This window comes from Pituophis catenifer, unplaced genomic scaffold, assembly GCF_029215685.1.
Source record: "Pituophis catenifer annectens isolate HBS135680 unplaced genomic scaffold, rPitCat1.0.hap2 SCAF_3, whole genome shotgun sequence".
Lineage (NCBI taxonomy): Eukaryota > Metazoa > Chordata > Lepidosauria > Squamata > Colubridae > Pituophis > Pituophis catenifer.
In genome coordinates this window covers 23,258,916-23,284,450 of record NW_027256883.1, presented here as the reverse complement: position 1 = coordinate 23,284,450, position 25,535 = coordinate 23,258,916, and the positions used below count along the sequence as shown (strand labels likewise).

Here is a 25,535-nt window from a genome sequence, read left to right as displayed (position 1 = left end):
ATGCTCCTGTCTCCAAAATCCTGTGCCATGAAATCAAATTCCTTCCTTCTTGCAGGTAACTAAATTTAACCAAAAAGGGAGGGAGGGAACCCTCAAATGACGTTTTTTTGATACACTTCCACTGATTGAACTCAGTGCTTTTCTTCAGTCCCAGAGAGAGACTAAGTTTGGGGAACAATAATAAGAACAATAAGAACCACATTAATCGTAAAAGTATAAATAACATAGACGAACAAGCTTGTGGATGTTCTCCTTTTTTCCCCCAGGTCCAAAGGCTGTCAGAGCAGCTGAATCGCAGTGCTTCCTCATGCAGGAGCTAATAGCAGCTTCTGTGTATTTTGCAAAACGAACAAAAACAAGATATAAACTAAAAAAAACCAACAACCCACATGTATCAACAGGCCCTGGGCAAATGTCTCTATTGACTAGCTTGGTCTGTAGCTAGGAAGAAACTGTGCTGCTTCTGAGCTCGTTCCATTAAATTCTTTTTCTTCTTCTTCTTCTTCTCCTTTTTCTTCGGTGTCCTCTTTCCTAAAACAAAATAAATAAAAAAGAAGGAAATTATGTCTTTTGTGTCAATGTATATCATCTGCACAGCAATGCCATCATGCAAATGATGTAAATCACTGCAATTGCACACTTTCATTTACAAGACTGTTTTGAATAACAGATATGTCCTCCTCAATTAATATATAGGGAAAGATACAGCTAAAAAATTGGCAATAATTTTATTTTTAATCACTGGCCGATCCCAGGCTAATTTGTTTGGGTTTTCCAACTAAATTGGTAGAGTTCTCTATATCTAATTTGTTCAGAAAGACTTCCACAGTTTTTATTGTTATATTACCTGTGCCTAAAGCTACTTACAAAGCAACTAACACACAATCTTTTGTGATGCTGCAGAGATTTACTGCTCCAGAGAAGAGTTATTGCATTCTTATAGTTGCTATTTAGAAGGTACTCAACAGCTGAACCCCACCCCACCAAAAAAATGCATTCTAAAATTTGGCTTCTGCAGTCGGAGAATATTTTAAGGTATTGTATGTCAACAAATTGCTGGATTCCATCCCCTAAGAATTTTCTACTTACTTAAGTCCTTTTTGTTGTTGTTATTTCCATTCCCCCCCCCCCGCCCAATGCTATGCGTGTGCATGCCCACCATGTTGGCCACTTATTTTACTTACCTTCTTTTCAGGAAAAGCACTGTGTGATATTGCAAGATTTAGTGATCTCTGCTCACTGTCTCAACTACCGTATTTTTTGGAGTGTAAGACGCACCTTTTTCCCTCAAAAAAGAGGGTGAAAATCTGGGTGCGTCTTATACTCTGAATGTAGCCCCACCCAGCCTCGCAAACGGAGATTTCAGAGGCTGAAAGAAGCCTCTGAAAGGCTTTTATCTAAAATAATATGGCAAGCAACAAAAGAAGAATCAGTAAAGGTTCTAATCAAACTATGCTAACAAATCTGGAGAATGACACAATAACCAACAGATCGTGAAGAGGTTAATCTACATACCAATACCAAGAAAGGAGATTGAACAGAATACAGATAATCCTTCAGAATAAAAGCCTCTGAAAGAAGCTTCAGAAAAAAAGCCTTTTTTTTCTGAAGCTGTTTCAGAGGCTTTCAGAGGCAGGAAAAAAGGTTTTTCCTGAAACAGAGTTTCAGAGGCAGAAAAAAAAGCAAGGCACAGAGCTCACAACTAACGAACCTCTTGCTAAAATTCACCTCTGGAAACAGTTGATTGGGGGTATTCCAGGAGGCTGATCCATCCACCAATCAGCTTTTTTCTTATTTTCCTCCCCAAAAACTAAGATGCATCTTATACTCCGGAAAATACGGTACTTGGAAATTCAGGTTTCATAGTTTCAATTATGACTAGAATCCTGGCAACCAAATGTGTTGAATGTTGGCTATATCAATATCTTTGCCAATAGTTTTACTTGGTGTCCATATACTGTATATTTATTCTGTATTGTTTTAGTTGTTTAATTGTTTAATATTTTTATGATGTAGGCCACATAGAGTCACTGGTTCAAATGGGCAGCTATATAAATTAAATATATAAACAAACTACCAAAGCCCTTGAGAGTCAGACAGGGATAGTCAGAGTCCAGACAGCAAAGAGTTGGAGTATGTAGAATTTTACACCATTCCATGGGATATTCCACATGATTCAACACAAGTTAAATCTATAAACTGCCTATCTTAAAGCAAGACCAAATAAGTATTTGTTCTTGCTTTAGGATAGGCAGTTTATAGATTTATATTAAAATACATAGTATGTGTAGCCCCATTGCCATAGTTTTTTTTTTAAAATGTATTAATACCAACTTTTAAAATAAGGTGTTCCAACAAAAAAAAATCAATTGTCTTTTTTTATTACTTTACAGCAAATATAAAGGTTTCCCCTGTGCAGTCGAATCTGACTCTAATACTCAGCTTCATTTCTTAGCCAAGGGAGAAGCATTGTCTGAAGAAACTTCCATGGTCATGGGGCAAGCATGATTATACACCAAGATCTATGGTACGTTGTTGCCTTCCCACTGAAGTAGTACCTATTTATCTATTCTCATTCGCATGCTTTTGAACTAGATGGGGAGAAGCTGGAGCAAGTAACAGGAGCTCACCCCATCTCATGGTGGTCAGATCTCAAACCCAGTCTCGAACCGTCAATCTCAGCATCTTTAAACACTGAGCCATTGCGTTTCTCGATAGTAAATATATCCTGCTACAGAATGTCGCATATATATCCTATCCATCTATCCATGGTATTATTTTATTTGCTTTCATTTGTGTTTTTCTGTTTTGTTTCAGAGGGAAGATAAGAATGTGCAGCAATAAAGGCAACAGAGAGAAAGGCCTAGAAAACCAACTGATTTAATGCTGCTTGGATCCTAAATTCCAGAATTTTATTCACAGGAAAAATAAATTCTCTATAAAATAGCCAATGCAATGATAAATTCTCACCAGGGAACTTTATTTTTATATTGTAGCCTCTTAAACTAATAAAGCAGGAAATTCAAACTGAGGTGAATTTGCAGTTAGAAGCATTATAATATCATTTTCACCTCCTCTCTGTGAAAATTAAATCAAACTGCCCAGCAATGTTTTTGAGAATATATAATATCTCTACTCTAAGAGCATTGAAATGTAATAGATCCACTGATCATACTTAGCAACAAACTGAAAAAAAATCATTGAAATCCAAACTGGTTATATAAAAGCACATCAGAAACAGTGGTCCATAGGAGTAACTGACACTATCCTATAACATACTTAGCCCAATTACTCACTAGCCCTGTCAATCCTTCTTATTAGTGGTTCTGGCAACCACAACCTCTGTACGTGAATCACAATTTGGAAAACTACATACCATAATCCTCACCCATTCTCTCCAGACCTGGTCCAACAGAGAGATTACTAGTAAGGCTTTGCTACACCTCTATTTATTTCTACATTGGCCAGGAAAGCAACTAGAATACTTTACTGTTTTAGGCAGTCTGTGTTTGGGAGATGAGTTCTTTTAGATGATTTGTTTTTCCTTTCCTTCTTTCCTTTCCTTTCCTTTCCTTTCCTTTCCTTTCCTTTCCTTTCCTTTCCTTTCCTTTCCTTTCCTTTCCTTTCCTTTCCTTTCCTTTCCTTCCCTTCCCTTCCCTTCCCTTCCCTTTCCCTTTCCCTTCCTTCCTTCCTTCCTTCCTTCCTTCCCTCCCTCCCTTCCTTGATCTACAGTAGCACTGTAGTTTGGCAACTAGTTTCATAGGGCAGAATATATCTTTTAGCCACAGGGGGGCACTATATATCCACATTTATTTCATTTTAGAAAATCAGAAAGATTTATCTGCCAATGTATGCAAGGAATCAATTTAATAGCATTTATCCAATTTTACATAGAAATTGTTTGGATTTCTGCATCATTTGGACAGTTGCTGTGCAAATTGTTTTCCTGCTATATTAAAAACAGCTCAGCCAAATTTAAGGACTGATTTTCAGAATGTTTTGAGTTAGCAAAAGAAAAAACACTTAAATATCCTATAGAAATCAAGATGATTTGAATATGTCTCACAGTACTGTTATTAGACCATTTATGTTTTCACATTCAGTGGAGTCTACTCTTTTTTAAGTTCTCGTGTCTTTCCCCCTTCAGCAAAAGTCAAGATATCTACGTGGCAAAAACACAGAATAATTTTTTATCCAATTTCCAATCATGTTCATGCGGCCCTGTTGCGAACCGGTAGTAAAGGTAAGTACAACCCACCCCTGGTCTAGTTCCAATCAAGAACCTCAAATCCACCAGCAGAATGTACTGTATGGGCAGAGAACAAAGAAATTTGTTTAATTTACTGAAGTGATCGATACAGTACCATATTTTTCGGAGTATAGGATGCACCGGAGTATAAGACGCACCTACCTTTTTTGGTGAGAAAAACAAGAAAAAGAAATCTGCCTCTGCCTCCCAGCAATTTTGCCTTGTTGCAGCAAACAGCAAACAGCCTGCTTTACTTTCATTTTCGTTTTCAGCATAGCTTGATTAGCACAAGAAAAAAAAATCTGCTCCAGCAATTTACCTCCTTGCAGCAAGCAGCAGAGGCCTGTGCAAAACAGCTGAGAGGAAAACAGCTGAGAGTTGGGAGGCCAATCCAATCAACTTGTGCTAATTAGGCTGTTCTAAAGCTGAAACGAGTTGTTTCTGCTTGCTGCAAGGAGGTAAACTGCTGGGAGGCAGAGACCAAAGGGTGGGGACCAGTAGATGGGCGGGGCTACATTCGGTGTATAAGATGCACCCAAATTTTTACCCTCTTTTAGGGGGGGGAAAGGTGCGTCTTATACTCTGAAAAATACGGTATGTGCTTCTAAACAGTCAGGGTATTGTTACTGGAATGGGTATTTGCTAGGGCATTTACAGAAAGATATTATTTATTTTGGTGGGAAGGTAACAGCGTTCCGTGCACCCTTGGTGTTTAGTCATGCCGGCCACATGACCATGGAGACATGTTCGGACAGTGCTGGCTCTTCGGCTTTGAAACTGAGATGAGCACTGCCCCCTAAAGTCGGGAACAACTAGCACATATGTGTGAGGGGAACCTTTGCCTTTATTGTTTGTTTGTTTGTTTGTTTGTTTGTTTGTTTGATGAATTTGTCTACTTATTTCAATATCATGACTCTGGAGCACCATAGAATATACTGGCCCTTAATTAAAAACTGGTTAAAAAATAAACACTCTGATAAAGATGTGCCCTATTCTTTTTAAGAGAAAATGCATAATAATGAGCTATTGTAATAGCTATTGTAATTACAAGCTATTAAAAGAGAGGCATCAATGCATACACTCCCAGAGTGATGCATGATAAAATCAGAAAGTGCAATCTAATTCAACAATAATTCCAGAGTCATTTAGCGGAGATGGTTAGCATATAAATTTAATAAATTAATTAAACAAATAAGATCATAATGAAGCATAAGCAATTGAATTATAAAATCACATCATAAAGACTTAGAATGGTAAAACACCCAAACTGGCAGTGATTTGCTAAAGGAAATCTTATCCTATTACTCTACCCCAATAATTGTCTAAGGTAAGATATACAGAAGAGAAATCTTTGCTCCTAGAAGTAAACTTAGCCTGAAGGGAACATTTGTAGAGTGAGATCTAATGCATCTTAATGAATTTAGGCTAGGCTTTGCTCTAACACTGGATTACTCCAGATGTGCTGGAGTTCAAATATTGCTAGCCACAAGATATGAAAACAGTAATCCAACATAGTCAGACAGCACTAATTTAGAGAAGGCTTGATGATGGTATAAGTGGTTAAAGCTATGCAGAAGAAAAATTCCTTCCAAATCTTAAAAGTAATCTTCAGCGATATCATATTTTCAAAGTGCCACTCGATGTTTTTCTATGTTCAACATTCCCACACTTACTAATTGCCTAACTTTAAACCATTGCTTTTAGTTCCTATGTGTTAAATCGATATTCCCACCCAACAGTTGATCATACATAGTTCCTGAAGTGCAATTATACTACAAAGTCATATAGAACTTCAGTGAAGGTCAATAAAATCAAGGATGGAGATGAAAGAGCTGCCACACCATGAAAGGGTTTATTAGTCCATTTTGGATTCATTACCTCTAGAAAACTACTGTGGGGAAATAAGTGGGCTGTTCAAACACAAGACAATGACCACCAATGCTTTGTGATTACCATGCAGACCTTCAGGGGGCTTCTTTGAAACCAAAGTAACTACTACTTAACAGCTGTGAAAATGTTCCTTCTTTGCAGCAGACCACAAAATTAAAAACAAGTCAAAAAGCAAAAACTCCAGGTTCTTAGTCAAAACATCAGAAATGTTAAATGTTCAAAGCAACGTGTGCCAGTTTAGACATTTCAAAAGCACATTTGCTTCTTTTATCAGACAGTTGTGGATTTTACTCAACGGGACTAAGGAAAACTCCAATAATTGTGGCGCCTGTAAAATTTAATTTCCACAATGTGAATCAGATTACGCTCCATTAAGGACCTCATCTATAAAACATCAAAAATGTTGGGAAGGTGCTTTGTTTGTAGCCAGTTTTTCCATTTGCCGACAGCTATTCGTAGGAAACTTGCATGCTTTTCTTCAACTTTTTTCCACAAATTAAAAAAAAAAATTCTACACCTATAGAGAACAACTTTTAAACTTTCCTGTTAATGGGAAATGTTCCATATCAGGGACTGCAATGAAACTCCTGCTGGTATGTTGCTGACATAATTTAAATATATTTTAAGACTGGGGCAGGCAAGGTTCCAACCTTGGAGTCTATTTTTTTTTAATGGATCCCAACGTATACTTCAGGATGTAATGAGAAGTATTTGCTGGCACATTGCCAGCCCCTACTTTAAAGTCTACATAGACATTTCCCATGTAAAGAAATATATCTGTTTACAGCTAAACATGATGATGTGGCACATATTATTGATTTCTTATATTTATTCCCTGCCTTTCCTCTAGCAGCTCATAAGCAATTCTTAGTTCCTATTTCGTCTTTGCCAACAATAATTCTGTAGGGTAGATTAGACCAGTGTTTCTCAACAACTTTGAGATATGTGGACTTCAACTCCTAGAATTCCCTAGCCAACACTTTTAAGAAATCCACAGACCTTAAAGTTGTGAAGGATGAGAAACACTGGATTAGACTCCCTCTCCTGGCATTTTTTTATGTAAAAGTAGATTGTGACGAGCACTATAATAATCTGAGATACTTCGCTTCTTAGGAGAATTGGAACTGATTCATCATTACTGACAGGTTTTGCAGGAACCAGAAATATATGTGAATAAAGGAGTTAAGAGGATTGTCCTTCAGAGCACATAAATATTACCAGTCCAACTCTTCTGGATCTGCTGGGACTTCTCTTTGTAAAAGTGAAGCAGTTTGGGAATTGCAATCAGAACATTTTGGAAGGATGCTGAATTTTAGAAGGCTGGCGATAAAGAACTAGAACTATCCCCAGAAATAGGTAATCAAGATTTTTTGTCAACTTCTAAATGAATCTATTCTTCCAAAACCATATTTTTGTTTCTCAGTTTGCCACACACTATGGGGAGAGGGAGAAGCTTGGAATGTCAGACCAGACAATAACAACTGATCATCCCAAGGTCATCCCAACAGGTGCTGGCCAGAGATTTGAAGGAGTTACCAGGGAGAAGCCAGAACACCTAATTGGACAATGTGACCTATGACACGGAGGGAGGGGGAATATCAGTTCTTTAATTATATGAAAACTGCAGGAAATAGTTAGAGTTGGCTTTGCTTTCATGCGTGCCAAAATGATGCATTCAATAAAGCTATTCTTAAAGAGATTTGATTGTCTCGATTTGCTAGCTTGGTTGGGTTCATCAATTGGAACCTTGACAGTTTTGTCACAAGAACACAAGGGCACAGAGGAAGTCCTGTAGAATTAACATCTACATTGGTGATGTACAGTGGGAGAGGACCAAGTCTACACCCCAGATCAAACACAACCTTAATTGAATGACTCTGAATCACAGGCTAATCTATTCCACAGAGTTATTGTTTGTGAGGACAAAACAGGAAATGGAAATCTAGAGCCCCTGAAGGAACGATAGGAAATTGATGCAAGAAATCACTAATATATGTCACATCACTATGTTTAGTCAGGAACAAAGAACTTCAGCCATATATTTAAGGAAGCAAAATAAGAAGAAAGCACAACATTCTTTTTTTTTTTATTAAAAGATGAAAATGTCTATATTCCAAAATTTTGAATTGACCCAGAGGAGTAATACTTAGAATATATTACTTAAGCGGCCATGCCTTCCTATCAGTTTGTGGCTGCATGTATAAGAACAATCATTATCATTCTATATGGTTGTTACAATCCACAGAAGAGGCATTTTAAAGATACCCATAGTGTTAGGAAGCCGAAATTTGTGCACACAGGACTGGGGCTTCTCCTGCATTGTTTCCAGGCTATGGAATTCATTGCCTGTAATGGTATGTAGAAGTTATTATTAGTATATGGCATTGTTACAGTAGCCAGGAGACCACAATGCTGTTGCAGAGTAGCAGTTGGCTTACCAAGGTACCAGCCCTTACAGGAAATACTTGTGCACATCCCAAGGTGCACCAGAGGAGGACAAGCTGGCTCCCCACCAAAGAGAGAAAGACAAGCAGCTCTTCCTGCAGCATCAGCCAAGGTTCCCTCCCTCCCCGGAGCTGCCTCACAAGCAGGTGCCACAACAGGGAAAGTTCAGAACCATCAGGAATCTGACTGCCTGCACAGAGCATCAGCTCATCTCCCCACCAAAGTGGTACCTATCTATCTGTGGGTAGATAGATCTGTGAGTATCTATCTACTCACATAGAACATGCTTTCAAACTGTTAGGCAGACAGAAGCTGAGGGAAGTGACAGGAGCTCACCCTGCCACACAGAGTTAGGACTCAAACCACTGGAGCTGAGAACATATTCTCCAGCGTCATTAAACCACTGAACCACCGCACCTCTTGTATGTAGGAATGATCTTGGGAGACAAGAAAAAGAGCTGCAAATGGGACAATGATTGGATTAATGACAGTTGAATCTGCAGAAGGAATAGCAAACATCTTCCTAATTTCTTGGACTGTATAGGTAAGCAGAAAGAGATGTACTGACACACTTGCAAGATTACCTTAATGTAACCTCAAAATAAAGTTAAAAGTTGAACTTCTGGGTGTGCTTCTTATCTGGATTACCCTACAAGACTTACATCAGTTCTGCAAGACTGAAATGCTCTTAAGAGCTATGCTTGATTTTCAATCCATGTTTGAAAAACCTGTAAAGATGCACCTCTTTTGCCAGAGTTCAAAAAGGTAGTTTTAATATTATTATTTTTCATATTGCTTAGCATTTTTTAAATCTTATGTCAAAGATCTCAGTCAAAACGTGTTAAAGTTCTTAAGTCTGGAAAACGTGGTCTGAAATATTGGACAATGATGTCAAAATAAGTCAATACAGGTTTAGAAAAATAGCTAGACTCAGTTTAGGACTGTGTGTTTATCTGCTATATATTTATAAATTATAACTGAACAAATTCCTATCTATATATTTTATTTTTAATGCTTTGTTAGCCACTTCGAGTACTCACTGAAATAAAAAGGAAGGAATAAATGAAATAAAAAATGGATAGAAACAGGAGGAAGCAGAATATTAGTTTAAATTATTGAATGAAAACCCAATTAACAAGCAAAACAACCCTCCCCAAACTACTTACGCTTATCTAAATCAGTTTCCCTATGAGTACAGAGGAAACTGTTCATTTCTAATTTATAAATATATACCAAATGAACACACAGCTAAGCTTGCATGCTTCCTAATCACCAGGTACGAATTTCCTCAGCAACTTACAAAATGAACAGGAAAAAGGAAATTATTTGTACAGCATGAACCTATTTGTATTATTTAACTTTAAAAGTCTACCCTTATCCCATATGTCCTGGGTCACTCTAGACATTTACTACAAGTCCTTAACTATGTCTACCACCAACACTACCAATAGAGGTTTAGTACACATTTCGACAGACCAACATGAAACATTCACCATAGCTTCTGAATTATGTATTAAATAAGTCTTTCTTTCTTATGGTTTCATATTTATAATATACAGAATATGCAACAGAGAAGAAAGTGGTAGGGATCTGGGTCACACACATTCAATGTGCCATGTTGCTGGGCAACCTAAATTCATATCAATTTTATGAACCCCTCAAAACAACTCAGGATGTCCATCCTAAAAAAATGTAAGGTAATTAAGAGGTTGATTTTCTATAGAGCAATCCTTCCAGACTTAGAGACCCAACACTATGAATGGGGTGAGAATGGGGTGAAAGAGTATGTGCTTCAATAACTATATTAGTGAGTTATATTTAGGGCAATCTCTTCCTCCTTTCATTACTAACACACCAATCAAGGGAGGCCCTATAAATGGCTGAACTTTAAATTAAAAATATATTCAAAAGCTTTCAAATCTATTGCAAGTAGCAATAGTAATAGTTATCTGCGACTGAGGTGCTCGAATTACATTGGGGAAAAGTCTAGAGATTTTAGTTATTTTTTGCAAAATAGTCTTGGGTCAATTTGCCTCAACTTGCATTAAACCTCTATGTATGACGATGATGTTATCCATTCAGTCAGATCTGACTCTGGGCGATTCTATGGGCCAGCTCTCTCCACATCTTCCACCTTGCACTGCTTCTTTGAGTTTTTCTATGCTCTGGTTGGTGTCAGGTTTGATGGTGTCCAACCATCATGTCTTTGGCAGCCTGGTTTTCTTAACCGTCTCTGTATGTGGGGATTTATATCCTGTGTTCTCAGGAGAAAACGGACAGCTAGGGAATTCCAAGACTTGATTTACATGTGGAGAGCAAAATCAAGAAGAAAGTGTATCGAGACACCTGGCCTACCCCAACATGTGGGAGGGAGCATTCTGTTCCCTTTCACCTTTCAGCTCCAGTCCAGGAGCTGAATCTTTCCCCTGGTTCAAGCTGATGAAGGGAGAACTTGTGGCTCAGAAGGTTAATTCAACTGCCTAACATGCAGGAAGCCCAAGTTCAAATCCAAGTAAGGGTATGCCTAGCTGATGAAAGCTAAAAAGCTTGAAATAGATCTATACTAGTCTCCCTTTATTTCTTTATCAGCAAAATATAAATTTGATGTATGTATGTATATGTATATGTATATGTGTCTGAACAATGAAACTATTCTACAAACAACATTAAACCCATTTATCTACAAGCTACATAGTAATCTGGGAATTACATAACAACAAAGCCTAGCTTTTCTCTCTTGGCATTTGATTTTCTCTCTCCTCCCCCCCCCACCCCCCACACTCCCTGTGCCCTGCAAAGCAATTTATCTCTTGATCTTTTGTTCTGAACGTCCATTCGGCAGATGTAATTTGTTGCCACTTTTACATAGTGGATCCATTCCCTCACAAATGCTTACTGCTAAGGGAGTTGCAGAGAAATATAGATTGTCGATCACTGTGGCATTTTTTAATTTATTTATTTTTTTGGCACAGAGCTCTGTGTATGACACCCCCCCACCCCAAAACGCTGTTTAAAAGCAAAAGAAAATAAGATGTGAGCAGACAGCTGTTCCACAACTGGAGCCAAAAAGTTGTAGAGTGGATCCAATCCTTGGAGATGCTGCCTGCAAGAATGGCTCCAGCTGTAACAAAGTAAATTAATCATTTCAGCACCCACATCTGACAGCCAAGAAAAACTATTTTGTACATGAAATATGAAGATTTGAACTCTCCCGTGGGGAGTCCAAAAGTTAATATAACAGCTCACTGTATCAGCCATTCAAAAATAGAATCCAAGCAGAAAAACCAAGCATTGTTTAGAACAGAGGCCACACTAGGGGTGTCCAAGCTCAGCAAATTTAAGAGCTATGGACTTCAACTCCCAGAATTCCCCAGCCAACCATGAGTCTGCATGCTGAGAGTTGAAGTCCACAGGTCTTAAATTTGCCAATCTGAGCTTCACATTTTTGGGGTTTTGTTGCTGCAACTAAGGTCTCCAGTGGATAATGTCCTGAAGTTCAGTGACCATGAATGCATTCTAAAGAAGACCGAGCCAGGATTTTCTGCTTTTTTTCCCCTCCCCTCATTGGGGGGGGGCAATTGTTTTCTTTTCTTTTCTTTCTTTCTTTCTTTTTTTTTTTTTGGAAGTTTACTTTAATGTTACAAGCCTATTATAAAGCTTAAATGGGACTTTTATTTTCTTTCCCACATCAATGCAGTCAAAAACAAAACTATTCATTCTTTTGGTTTGCCACAGTCACAAGAGGATTTGGGGGCTCCGTAAGAAGGGGTTTGGCTCTATGGAGCCAGTGGGTTTCCTACCACTGACACAGACTGTAGGTCTGCACAGATCATTTGCTTTGTTAGTTATCTTGATGAAGGTGTCTTCAGGACATAGAAGTGCATGCCTAGAAGACCTCAGAGGAGCCATAAAACAGTTGGGCCAAGACTTGAGTGGCTCTATCTGTTTCATAGTTTCATGGAATGGATCTAGTGAAGGTTATTTTAATGAATTGTATGAACTTGTAGAACTTTAGGCATTAACCCTAAATGTAAGAAAGTCAACATGACAAGTAGTCATGGAAAAAAATATGGAATTGCCTTCCTTTAAAGGACATCTAAATTAGTGGCCATCATTGCACTGTAGACTAGTGTACTTCAAAATACGGTCTTCTGTAACAGTTCCCATAAGTGTACCTGGACACAATCTGTTTTTATCACAATATCTACTAATACACAATATATTTATATGTTCTTCTATTTCCTAGACTTTGGCATTTCAACCACTCAGCATCCAAACTTTATTATTACTTATTTATATTTAATATTTCTAGACTGCCTCTCTCCCTCAAGGGAGATTTTATACTTGTAAAAATCAGATATGCTTAATAACATCTAGAGAGTAAACCTTTTCATGGAATGGATCTAGTGAAGGTTATTTAATTATCTGTTTGAACTTGTAGAACTTGTAGGCATTAACCCTAAATGTAAGAAAGCTTTTGAGCTACTGCATTTTTATTATAAAACCAGCTTTTTCACAAAATCCTCTGTACTAACAATTGTTCTTGTACACTATTTCAGGCTCTTAAAAATGTGTCTTCCTTATTTCTTTTAAAGAAGTGCTCATCTTATGTAAATTATTCAGCATTGTTTTAAAAAGAACAAAGATCCTTTAGTTAATCAATTGGCCAGAAATAGCAATGATACAAGACCACAGATACCGATCATGCCAAAGTTTTAAAACAGATTATTGTAGTATGGAAAGAATGAACACCAACAGGAAATTACAATTTTACCTATTCTTTTCATCACTTGTTATATGAATCCTACTTAAGTAGAAACATTGGGAAATATATGGTCCTTTGGTTAGATTAGAAGTAGGTGATGGCTATGAACACCTCTGTAAGACCAATCTTCTTTTTTTCTTTTGATAAAGAAAAAGTGAAATGAAAAATTAAAATATTCCAAACCGATAATAACCACCAGTATTGTTTCTTTTCGTAATGGGTCCCTAATGGATTCCATTTAGACCCCATGGGTGCTGTTGGAAAATCAAAAGGGCAGAATCCTGGAAACTGATTAGGTACAACTCCATCTTTTATTAGAGAATTAAGCATTAAGATATCAATTATCTGAACTGCAACCCAATGCTTTACTTGGAAGTATGCCTGCCTGCCCAGAAAAATGGCAACAGTGACCTGGATTGATAAATATCTTAAGAATGTGAAGACATAGAGAGGAACATGCTCAATTTGCTTTCCATTTGAGCTGCAAAAATCCAGATGATCCCTAGTTCACAGAGTTTCTTCGTTTTCTGGTTTTATAAATGCTGTCAGGCTTATTTCAGGGAACACTAGAATTAGAAGCAGGTACAAGCAGGCACTCAAGGCTGGACTTCTCAGATAGGTAGGTTTACTGTAAAATCTAACGAAGCTGTTATGGAAGAATTGCAGGGATTGCTGTGTATTAAGCTCTATTTACAGGGAATAGAGGCTAAAGTTCTTGCACCATTTTTTTCCCCTTAGCTTTTGGCCTACATTGGGCCTGAAGTATCTCATTTTTCAGACGGAAAGTCTCTTTTCAGTAACAGGTTAAAAGCAGTTTGCTTTTGAGCTTGCTATATCTAAGGGATGAGGTGGCTCAGTGGCTAAGATGCTGAGCTTGTCAATCAAAAGATCGGCAGTTCAGCGGTTCGAATCCCTAGTGCTGCATAACAGGGTGAGCTCCTGTTACTTGTCCCAGCTTCTGCCAACCTAGCAGTTCGAAAGCACATAAAAAATGCAGGTAGAAAAATAAGGACCAGTTTTTGTGGGAAGGTAACAGTGTTCCGTGTGCCTTTGGCATTTAGTCATGCTGGACACATAACCATGGTGATGTCTTCAGACAGCGCGGGCTCTTTGGCTTTAAAACGGAGATGAGCACCGCCCCCTAAAGTCGGGAATGACTAGCACATATGCGCGAGGGAAACCTTTACCTTTACCTTATATCTAATCCTCAGTGCTTCTATCATGGCAGTCTGTTTATGACTAGGTAAGTCTTATAAGCATGCCTATGGCATGCTACCTGCAATAACTACCCTGTTTCCCCCAAAATAAGACATCCCCTGATAATAAGCCCAATCGGGCTTTTGAGCACATGGCAATAAGGCTAAACACTTATTTCAGGGTTCAAAAAAATATAAGACAGGGTCTTATTTTCGGGGAAACACGGTAGGCACTAGTCCCACTGAAATTCAGACTGTTTTATAAGGCAACTCATTGAAAGAAAAGGAAGTATTTCAAAACATATCTAAAGTCACCGACATAGGAAAAGGGACAACAGAAAGTTATTATAAATTATGAATAACCATAACTCAGAGATGCTGGTAACAGCTACAATAGGTATTTTTCAATGTACAAAGGATCAAATCTGGATTGTTTGTTTTTAAAAACCAAATATATTCTCATGATATATAGGCACCAGTTTTTGAAGGTAATGCCTGAACCATCCATGCATTGTACAATCTTTGAAAGCAGATGCGAAGTAACTCTTTATCAGTTTCACCATAACAGAAATCTAGATTATAGATCATGGAAATTTACTTTTATAATCTTCTGAGCCCAGAAAATCCAAATATAGAATAGCTGGGAATAATGGGAACTGGCTCTTACACTTGAAAAGCACTTCCAAAAATTACCATGATGGAGCCATTATGAAACATATTACCAAGAATTTTCCCTAGGTGGAATGGCTTCCAACTACACAATTGCTGAGGCCACAGTGTAAATCTATCCTTAAAAACCAAAGGGAGCCCAGGAAAGGAGGTTTTTGCCAAATAAAAATGAAAATGTAGCTGCATTTAGTCTAGCCTATGTTATTTTTTTGAAATTATATTGCATCTGCCTTATGAGCCCAATTTAATTCAACAACTGTGGATCCAATAATCACCTACTAGCAACCTATTGGTCCAGACTCCTTTATTGCTGGATATAATTTGCAAAAGGACTGCTTCCAAGTTCCAAAGAAGGCAAGTTCAAGTACATTTCTTTTTGTAAAATATCTAGGTTTCATCAAAAAAGGCTATTAATGTTTTGCAAGACATACATATAGTACATACATACATACATACATACATACATACATACATACATACATACCAGAGGTGGCTTTCAGCAGGTTCTGACCAGTTCTGGAGAACCAGAAGCAGAAATTTTGAGGAGTTCTGGAAAACCGGTAGTGGAAATTTTGAGTAGTTCGGAGAACTGGTAAATACCACCTCTGACTGGCCCCGCCCCCATCTATTCTCTGCCTCTCAAGTCCCAGCTGATCAGGAGGAAATGGGGATTTTGCAGTAACCTTCCCCTGGAGTGGGATGGGAATGGAGATTTTACAGTATCCTTCCCCTGCCACGCCCACCAAGCCATACCCAAAGAACCAGTAGTAAAAAAAATTTGAAACCCATCACTGATACATACATACATACATACATACATACATACATACATACATACATATCCCAAAACATATATATTGTTTAATAACAAGAGAATCTCATGAATGTAAAAAAGATGATTTGGGAATTTACTGGTTTTTACCTTCTGAATTCCATAAATATCAAGCAACTCCCTAGAGCACATAATTCTTTTTAAAATTGATGAAATCTAGCGGCAGGTAGGAAAAGGATGCAAAATCTTTTTGAAACTTGAAGGACTGATGTCTATCAATGCAGACAAGTGTGACTTACACAAACCAATGGTCTTCTTCAGGAAGAGACAAAAGTTTTCCACAATTTTGGCCACTACTGTAAAGCTCCAAGGGTGAAAGAGCACTCAGCTACCATCAAGAAAGCGCTCTCAGCCTTTCGACAGTCGGCTCCATCATATTCTGAATTCACCCACCCTGGACATTACCATCTGAACCACTATAAGTCCATCCATTTGCCATACGCTAAATAAATAAAAGCACAAATATTAATTTAATTTCAATAAAATCTTTAGCAAAAGGAACAAGCATGAAAGAAGCATCTTCTGAAGCAGGAAGAAGGAAAGCTTCTGAAGTAACCCTTCCTTCCCTATTTGGTACAATCTTCCAATAATCAGTGGAACCTTTAAAAAAAAGAAAAAAGTTTCCAAGGAGTAAAGTACAATCAGTTTCATCTGAAAGTCAGACTTTAAAAACAAAGGGTAGCTGTGCAAAAATACACATTTACTAGGAATGGACATCCAAAACAGCATCATACTGGTTCAGTGGTTTAAATGTAGAATATAATAATTATTTTTTCACATACTGTAATCTGATAAAGTTCATGACAGATTTAGATACAGGCTAAAAAAAATTTTTTGCCAAAACAACAACTAAAAAAAAAAAAAAAGTTTGTCAGTAATGTCTTTTGCAGAACTTTTAATGTTAAAAATTTCCCATCATGATACTTCTTGAACCCAAGGTGTACTTCAAATATCAAAATTGATAGTACTGAATTGAATTCTGCAACTCAAACAGAATCACTTCCAATTTTGAGAATTATATGCTTGGAATTATTGGAATTCCAAACTTATTGGAATTATTTCCAAACACCCCATACGCATACATATTAAATGATTAAATCTGGATTGATCCTCCTTTAAGCAATTTTTATGCAAGTAATCTAATTTTAAACTAATTTAGTCATGTAAAAATGTAACAAAAATGTATTATCAATATTGCTTAAAGAAGAATCAATCCACATCTAATAATCAAAGGGCTTTTTTTCCTAGGAGAATCCTGGCCACATGGGGTGGACGTGTAGTAAAGCAAGAGAATATTGGGAAAAAATACAAAACTGGCTGGAAATGATAATTAAACAGAATATTGAGTTGAAACCAGAAACATGCCTCCTAGGTATATTACCAGAGGGCTATGATAAAGGGACCACATATTTTGTTTTACACACACTGACAGCAGCAAGAATCATATACAGTATGCTAAATATTGGAAAAATGTGAGTACCCCACCAGAGGAGGCTGTAATTTGAAAAATTTTTGACTGTGCCAAGATGGTTAGATTAACCTATAAAATTAAAGATCAAGAAGATACAGAATGTTATATGATTTGGAATAAATTCGATGAATGGATAGAAACAAGAAGTAGGCATTAGAGAAAAGTAAGATCATAAATGTTAGTACTGAAAATAAGAAAATAAGAAGGTAAATAATTACAATGTTTTAATGTAAGAAGAAACTTAGCTAAGTTTTTTGCTAATATTATTACTATTGTTACTATATCATTATTGTTATTAGCTTGTATGTCAATGTTTAACACCACTCTTCTTTTTTGGTCTTTTTTATTTGTAATTGGTATACCCTGACAATGCACTGTTTTTTTTAAAAAAAAAAAGTGTTTATGAATAAAATTTATAAAAATAAAAAAAAGTCCAAGTAAAAGGCTGAAATTATATTTTTCTCATATTTTCTCATTTTTGTTTTTAAAGAGGAAGCAACAGAAACCACTTATAAAACTTGCCTGTTTTATCTTCATCCAAACCAGACAATAGCTTCAAAAAGATATTGAACAATATATCACTCCATTTTCTGTTGAGCAGTACAGAAGGCTTTAAACTACCCCCTTCTAAGCCATGCCATTTTCCTTATTGAAGAATTATGAAATACTTCTCCTTCCCCCACCCCAAGGGAATATTTTGGTGGCTAAATGGCCACATGAATTCAAAAAAAGAAAAAAAGGACTGTAGAAAAAAAAATCTTTTAATGTGAAATTTGCTGAAACAATGTATTAAATTGCAAGGCTGGAATTCACATCACTTGTTTTCTAAGCTGTAATCATGAAAGAATTTACAAGGGCCCCGAGCCCATCAACCCGGTGGGAGACACTTCTGAATAAACATTCATGAGGCTGCTATGTCAGTAAAAGTACTTTGGAGCAGGCCTTTACAAATCATATTCTAATTCTTCATAATGCTTCATGCTAGCACTTCTGTAATGATTTTAAACAAAATATGGAGAAGTGGCAGCCTCTTTTTTTTAATGGCTTCATTGATTCTAGTAATTGCTTATTCTGGAAACATATATGGTTTTTAAAACAATACATTCATTGTGAATGTCACTCATGCTCTCGTCACTTTCCGCCTGGACTACTGTAATGCTTTCTACATGGGGCTCCCCTTGAGGAGCACCCGGAGGCCCCAACTGGTCCAGAATGTGGCCGCACGGGTGGTTATGGGAGCGACGTGGCATTCCCATGTAATACATCTCCTGCACGAGCTGCACTGGCTCCTGGTGGTCTTCCGGGTGCGCTTCAAGGTCTTGGTTACCACCTTTAGAGCTCTCCATGGCTTAGGACCTGGGTACTTACGAGACCGCCTTCTGCCACCAGTAGCCTCTCACCAGCCAGTACGCTCACATAGAGAGGGGCTCCTCAGGGTGCTGTGGGTCAAACAGTGTCGATTGGCGGCCCCCAGGGGGAGAGCCTTCTCTGTGGGGGCACCTGCCATTTGGAATGAGCTCCCCCCGGAGATATGGAGGATCCCGGATTTACGCACTTTCCGCCGTGCCCTCAAGACCTTTTTATCTCAACAGGCTGGCCTGGCCTAACTTCCTTTTAATTGTTAATTTTAAATTTGTTTTAAAACAATAGGGGTGTTTTAATTTGTGTGGGCCAAATTATTTAATGTGCTTTTACATTGTTTTTTAAATTTTGTATTATGTGTGTTTTATCCTTTGGTTGTTCACCGCCCTGAGTCCTTCGGGAGTAGAGCAGTATATAAATCCAAAATAAAGTAAAGTAAAGTAAAGTAAAGTAAAGTAAAGTAAAGTGAATCCCACTTCCAAACTTACTTTTAAAGACTATTCTTCCACTCTATTAAATGTCTTTGTTTTTGGGGGTTTTGCTATATTGTCCCTTCATCTGTAAGCAGTCAAGAGTTTTTCAGGTAGTGGCGGAGGGAGGATGGGAAGGAAGAAGGAAGGGAGGGAGGATGGGATGGAGGGAGGGAGGGAGGGAGGGAGGGAGGGAGGGAGGGAGGGAGGAAGGAAGGAAGGAAGGAAGGAAGGAAGGAAGGAAGGAAGGAAGGAAGGAAGGAAGGAAGGAAGGAAGGATGGGAATCCACTGCATGATGAAAGCCATCATTAAAAATTATGAATTATAATCCACCATTCTGGGCCAGAGAAGATTGATAGATCATTTCTATTTTTTTACTTCTGGCTTAAAATCACTAACCACACTATGTGAAAGAAAGAACTCCTAGATTTTCAGCATCTAAATTACAACATCACATTCCCTCATATCCATATTTAGTTAGGTTCATATGAATATGTAACAAATATGTAACAAATCCAAATTTATCAAAAGATCTTGATTTGACTATTGGCCAGTAAAGCAAAAAAAAAAAATATTTTTCATTATGCTGTAAGAGTGCAATGAATGTAAGATGATATTGTTTAGGAATCATTGTTTCTCTTTGGGACAATCAAAGACCTATTTTTTTCCAAGAAAAAAGAATTTTATTATATAGATAATATTGCTAATCGATATTGTTGTAAATTGAGTTCTGCAAAAATTCTACAATTTTTAAAAATTAAGATATTATATGCTCTCTCTTTGTTTAATACAATCTATATGTTCATTAATTTATGTAATGATATTGGAAATTACTAAATAATTAGCAACTACAATATTTTTGGCTTATAATATGAATAAGTAGAATAATATTCTACAATATTTTTATATATTTTTTTACTGTCAATAATTGCTAATTGCTTAGTTAATAGTATAATGTTAATAAAAATTATCTCAGAAATTCAATTATAGGAAAATTACCATTTCTTATCTCACTTCCATTTTTGAGGATAAAAATAGACAGTAAAAGGTGACTTAGACTTCTTTGACAAAAAATTCTGACCACATTATTTATTTGTTTGTTTGTTTATTATTTACTTCCTTTTCTTCCTTTTCCTCTTCCATCCATCCATCCTTCAGTTTATAGGATACCAAACTTCCAATGATTCTAGGCAACTGGTAATTTAAAACTTAAAACAAACAAACAAATTGAAATAGACGAAAGAAGATAATACATGACTCAAAGACAATACAAAACAAAAACCAAAAAAATCCACCCAGCAAGACCTAACCTTCAACCTATCCTAACTCTGGGAATAGTCAGGCTTTTACTACATTCATGAATGTCATCAGGGTGGGAACCTCTGGATATCTGGGTAGATCTAATTCCAGCAGCTGGGTACCTGTCAGAGAAGGCATACTGCCTCAGTCCTACAAGATGTCACTGCTTGATCGATGGCACCCTAGGTTCCATAAGGTGACAATGCTTGATTGATGGGATCCAAAGTATACCCAATCTTCCTGATCTCACTGGACCAGCATAAAAAACTGGAGACAAGGCATCTCTTAGTTGATAACTAACATCTTAAAAGGCACCTGGAAGACAAACAACCTGTACAGCTTATGGAACAGTAAGGTCCTTTGGGAATAATGAGCCATGCCTGTCACTGCTTGTATCATTGCATTTTGAGGCAGCTCTAGCTTCTGAGTGATCTTCAAGAGCAACCCCATCTTTAAAAAAAAGCAGCAACTTTGCACTGCCTTGAATTTTTTCCAAGTCTTCTAATCTTGGTTGCTTGCAGAAAAATGGAAGAGAGCTATAGAGAAGTATCTTTTGGCTTTGGTGAGTACTGGAAGTGATTCTGGCTTGTCTGATGAAATGTATTTTCATATACAACTTTTCTTTTTTTTTTTTTCTTTTACCTTCAGGTCAGTGTTGACAACTGCAGTAATGTACCTGCAGTTTTCTTGGCAAGATTTCATAAGACACTTGCCGTTGCCTGCTTCCTAGGGCTAAGAGCAAATGACTGGCCCAAGGTCAACCAGCTTCGTACCTAAAGCAGTACTAGAACTCACTGTCTCTTGATTAATAATCTAACGGCCTAACCATTTCACCAAACTGGACCTCATTTTAAAAACATACAGCTATCTTTACTCTTTTATTGTAAATAATTTCCCCAAAGTTACAGGCTTTGGGAGATGTACATTTTAAAATATCCTCATCTTGTATACAGTTTGGGGGAAGAAGATTGTCATTCTTCTGTTTGGAACTGTGTTCTATTGTATCAGATCATTTTTATTCTTGGAGACAACCACAGCATCTTTTTCTTGACTCAATACCTGTAACTATTTCTTCCTTTACCTGGAAGGTATCACTGATCAGAGTTCAGAATATCTTCTTCTAACAGAAAAGAATAGACACATTAAGTTAGTAAATCTCGCTATCTTTTAATTGTCTTAGCTCCCATTAATAAATTATCCACCATCCATCGTAGATTTCTAATGTTATTGAGCAATCTAACGGATCACCGCTGAGACAGAATCCTTTGCAATACTTTTTGTTTATTTCCCAAGAATTAATGTTCAAATCGAACCATTTAGGGATAACCTGAATCCTAGAGTTTGAAGTAAATAATGAAAAAGAATGGAATGTGTAGGGTTTTTTTTATTGACCTGATTGCTTGCCACATGCTATCAGGTTGTTGATACCTGTTTCTGGTGAGATTCTACTTCAAGCCCCATGCTTTCTTTTTTATGAAGCCTTTGCAATGTTTTTCCCATTAGATCTTTTTATTACAAGACTTTCTGAGCCTCGAACCTTACTTTAATCATCGTTTTTCACTATTTAGGCCAAGAAAATCTCTTTGATACCCGATGTGCCATCTTGCCTTGTATATCTTTCCTAGGAAACTCCTGCCACTTGGCCAAAAGTCTCTCCCCAGGAAGTCTTTGATCAAAGACAATATCTCTCCTTCTTCTGTTCATAACCAAACTCTACCAGTTTGATCTGTGTTGTAGCATGACAGCCCCCTAAAACGTTACCCTCGTTGCTCACCACTTCCACACTTAGTTTGACTTTGCAAATTTCCTCCAATATTTTTTCCTCCAATATTGGGTTGATTTACACTTGCCCAGAAGGCAGAAAAATGCATCCCTATGAAGAGCAGGCATCAAAATGACACATACAGGAAATGATCTTATTTTATGGCAAATCTAGACAGCATGCTAAAAAGCAGAGACATCACCCTGCCAACAAAAGTGTGTATAGTCAAGGCTATGGTTTTCCCAGTTGCAATGTATGGCTGTGAAAGTTGGACCATAAGAAAGGCTGAGCGCCAAAGAATTGAGGCCTTTGAACTATGGTGCTGGAGAAGACTCCTGCGAGTCCCTTGGACTGCAAGGCGATCAAACCGGTCAGTCTATAGGAGATCAACCCTGACTGCTCTTTAGAAGACCAGGTCATGAAGATTAAACTCAAATACTTTGGCTACCTAATGAGAAGAAAGGACTCACTGGAGAAGAGCCTAATGCTGGGAAAGATTGAGGGCAAAAAAAGAAGGGTATGACAGAGAACGCGGTGGCTGGATGGAGTCACTGAAGCAGTCAGCGTGAGCTTAAATGGACTCCAGAGGATGTTAGAGGACAGGAAGACCTGGAGGAATGCTGTCCATGGGCTCATGATGGATCGGACATGACTTTGCAACTAACAGCAACAACATTGCATTCTTCACCATTGAGAAAAAAATGGTAGTGGAGGAATACACATCCTGAAGTTCTTCTAAGACCTCATTTAACTTATTGAATATAATGTGATTGGACAGGAGGAAACTGACAGGAGTACCAAAGTAAAGTTAGGAAGCATTATTTTACAGTAAGAGTAGTGGAAGCTTGGAACCAACTTCCAGTAGAGGTAGTGGGTCAATCATCAGTAACTGAGTTTAAATGTGCTTGGGATAAACACGAGACCATCGTCCAATAAAATTTAAAATAAATAAAAAAATTAAATATTAGATAAATAAAAACAGTTAAAAATAATAAATTAATTAAAAAGAAAACTAAAACAAATAAAAACAAACCCAAAGGGCAGACTAGATGGACCACTGTCTTTTTCTGCCATCAGTTTTCTATGAGTCACATTATATAACTCATTCTTGTGCATCATGTAACCTTCAGATTTTATCTTTGAATGTAGATGGTAAAAAAAAAACAAAAGTTCCTGCTCTTATTATAGCACTCTTGTTTAGAATGATCTAGAACATTTCTAAAGTTTTTTTACCAATATGAAGAAAGGTGGAGGAGTGTTTATTATCCCATAAAGAGATATGTGGGTTGAGTGCCGCTATGGCCTAGTGGTGAAGACGCTCGCCTCCCACTCAAAAGGTTGAGAGTTCAGTCCTAGGTAGAGGCAGATGTTTCTCTCCTGGGGCGCAAAGAAAAAACATTTGCTACAAACTCCGTGTTTGGAAGGGCATCTGGCTAGTAAATGCTCAGCTCAATCCAGTTACCCTGATTCTACCCGAATTAAGGAATTATAGGGTCATAAAAAGGGAGGATTTTTAAAGTGATATATGAGAATGTTGAAGAATATGTTAAGATTATCTCCTCAGTATATATTTGATACAAAAAGAAACGTGTAGATTTCCTTCATGACATATCCTATACTCTTTCTATAGAACTGTAGAACTGTTCCACTTATATCAAAATGTTTTGAGTGATTTCATAATATTAACAAGACAACCAACATCTTCTAAATCTACAGAACAAGGCCTGCAGGATGTGGCCTTATAAAAATTCAGATTACTTCATCAGTGATCGCCATTCTGACTGAATACAGCTTTTTAAGATATTGGGTTAAAGCATCTTCTCAACACTCAGTTTACTAACCATTTTAATAGCAACTGAATTTGTGGCTTGCTTTGTGCACAGCATATGCCATTCCATTTTTGCCACTTTTTATAATATTAAAATATTAATTATTTTAAAAATTATATATTATATTTATTAATAAATAAATACTATATATACCGTTTTCCCAAAAATATGACATCCCCTGATAATAAGCCCAATCGGGCTTTTGAGCATATGGCAATAAGGCCAAGCGCTTATTTCAGGGTTAAAAAAAAAATATAAGACAGGGTCGTATTTTCGGGGAAACACTATATATGTCTGTGTGTGTGTGTGTATGTGTGTGCATATATTCCTTAAATAGCAATCATTATAAAAAAGGAGTTAAAATCCAAACAATATTTATTAACATCTAAAATTCAAACATAGCTGGAATATAGGGGTGGTGGTGGAATTTTGCTTACCATCATCAATTAATTGGCAGCTCTTCAAACTGCAATGACAAGCAAATACTCAAGAGAAAAATGGATCAACATTTTGTCTGTCCCACACCATGTGATGCTGAATGGCATGACCACTGCTTTTAACAGCAAACATTTATCTTTATTTATTTATTTTTTTAAAAAAAATGCTGTCTTTTTTATAGAGATGCACTTTTAAAGGGTTATCATTTCTTATGACGAACTGGGTTCTCGTTGAGCTAATAGCCACCCTGAATCGGTTCATTGATTTGCACGGAAAAATTAGACATCATGAGTCTATTTGGCAAAATTCCTCCAGCATGTGGGTCTGGAAGTCATGCCCCTAGCTTGAACTCCTTCAAGCAAGTTCATAATAAATCTGACACTCCATAAAGTAACCACTTCCATTAGCGCCCTACTGCTGCACCAGCCAAAACCTTGCAACTGGATACCTCAACACTTTTGAGCTGCCCAGCCGAGCCTGACTCCATACTGGGTTCTCAGAAATTCCATCTTCGATTCCCCTCACCCCGGAGAGTGCAATACGTCATACTAAATTATATATATTAAAAAGCAATATATTGCAATCACTGTGAAAAGAGCCGAGCTTCTTCTACAAAGGTATTTTGCTTGGAACAGGAATTGTGACAATGTTAATGGAAAGAACCAAATTCGGCTCTTTGTTTTTTCTTTTTTTTTTTTGTTGTTGGAGTTTACAAATTGAAAGAACTTTCCGCTATTCCAGTAAAAGATATGAAATGCATCTGCTAAGCCTTTGCCTTTGTTTCCAAATGACAGCTTATCGATACACTAGAAAGTAAAGCCTTATTAAGGAGCACAATCTATAGCATTTAGGGGAGT

At 37.2% G+C, this 25,535-nt stretch overlaps 1 protein-coding gene across 2 annotated transcripts in view; it reads right to left on the bottom strand.

Annotated features, from left to right (window-relative positions):
- Positions 1 to 390: 390 nt before the first annotated feature.
- The window catches only part of RSPO2 (R-spondin 2), a 128,438-nt gene continuing 103,293 nt past the window's right edge, over positions 391 to 25,535 (bottom strand). For both annotated transcript variants that reach the window (XM_070942060.1, XM_070942061.1), the window contains one exon: positions 391 to 531. In XM_070942060.1, coding sequence (XP_070798161.1) covers positions 419 to 531 — 113 coding nt within the window. In that variant the 3' untranslated portion in view covers positions 391 to 418. The remainder of the gene's footprint in view (positions 532 to 25,535) is intronic.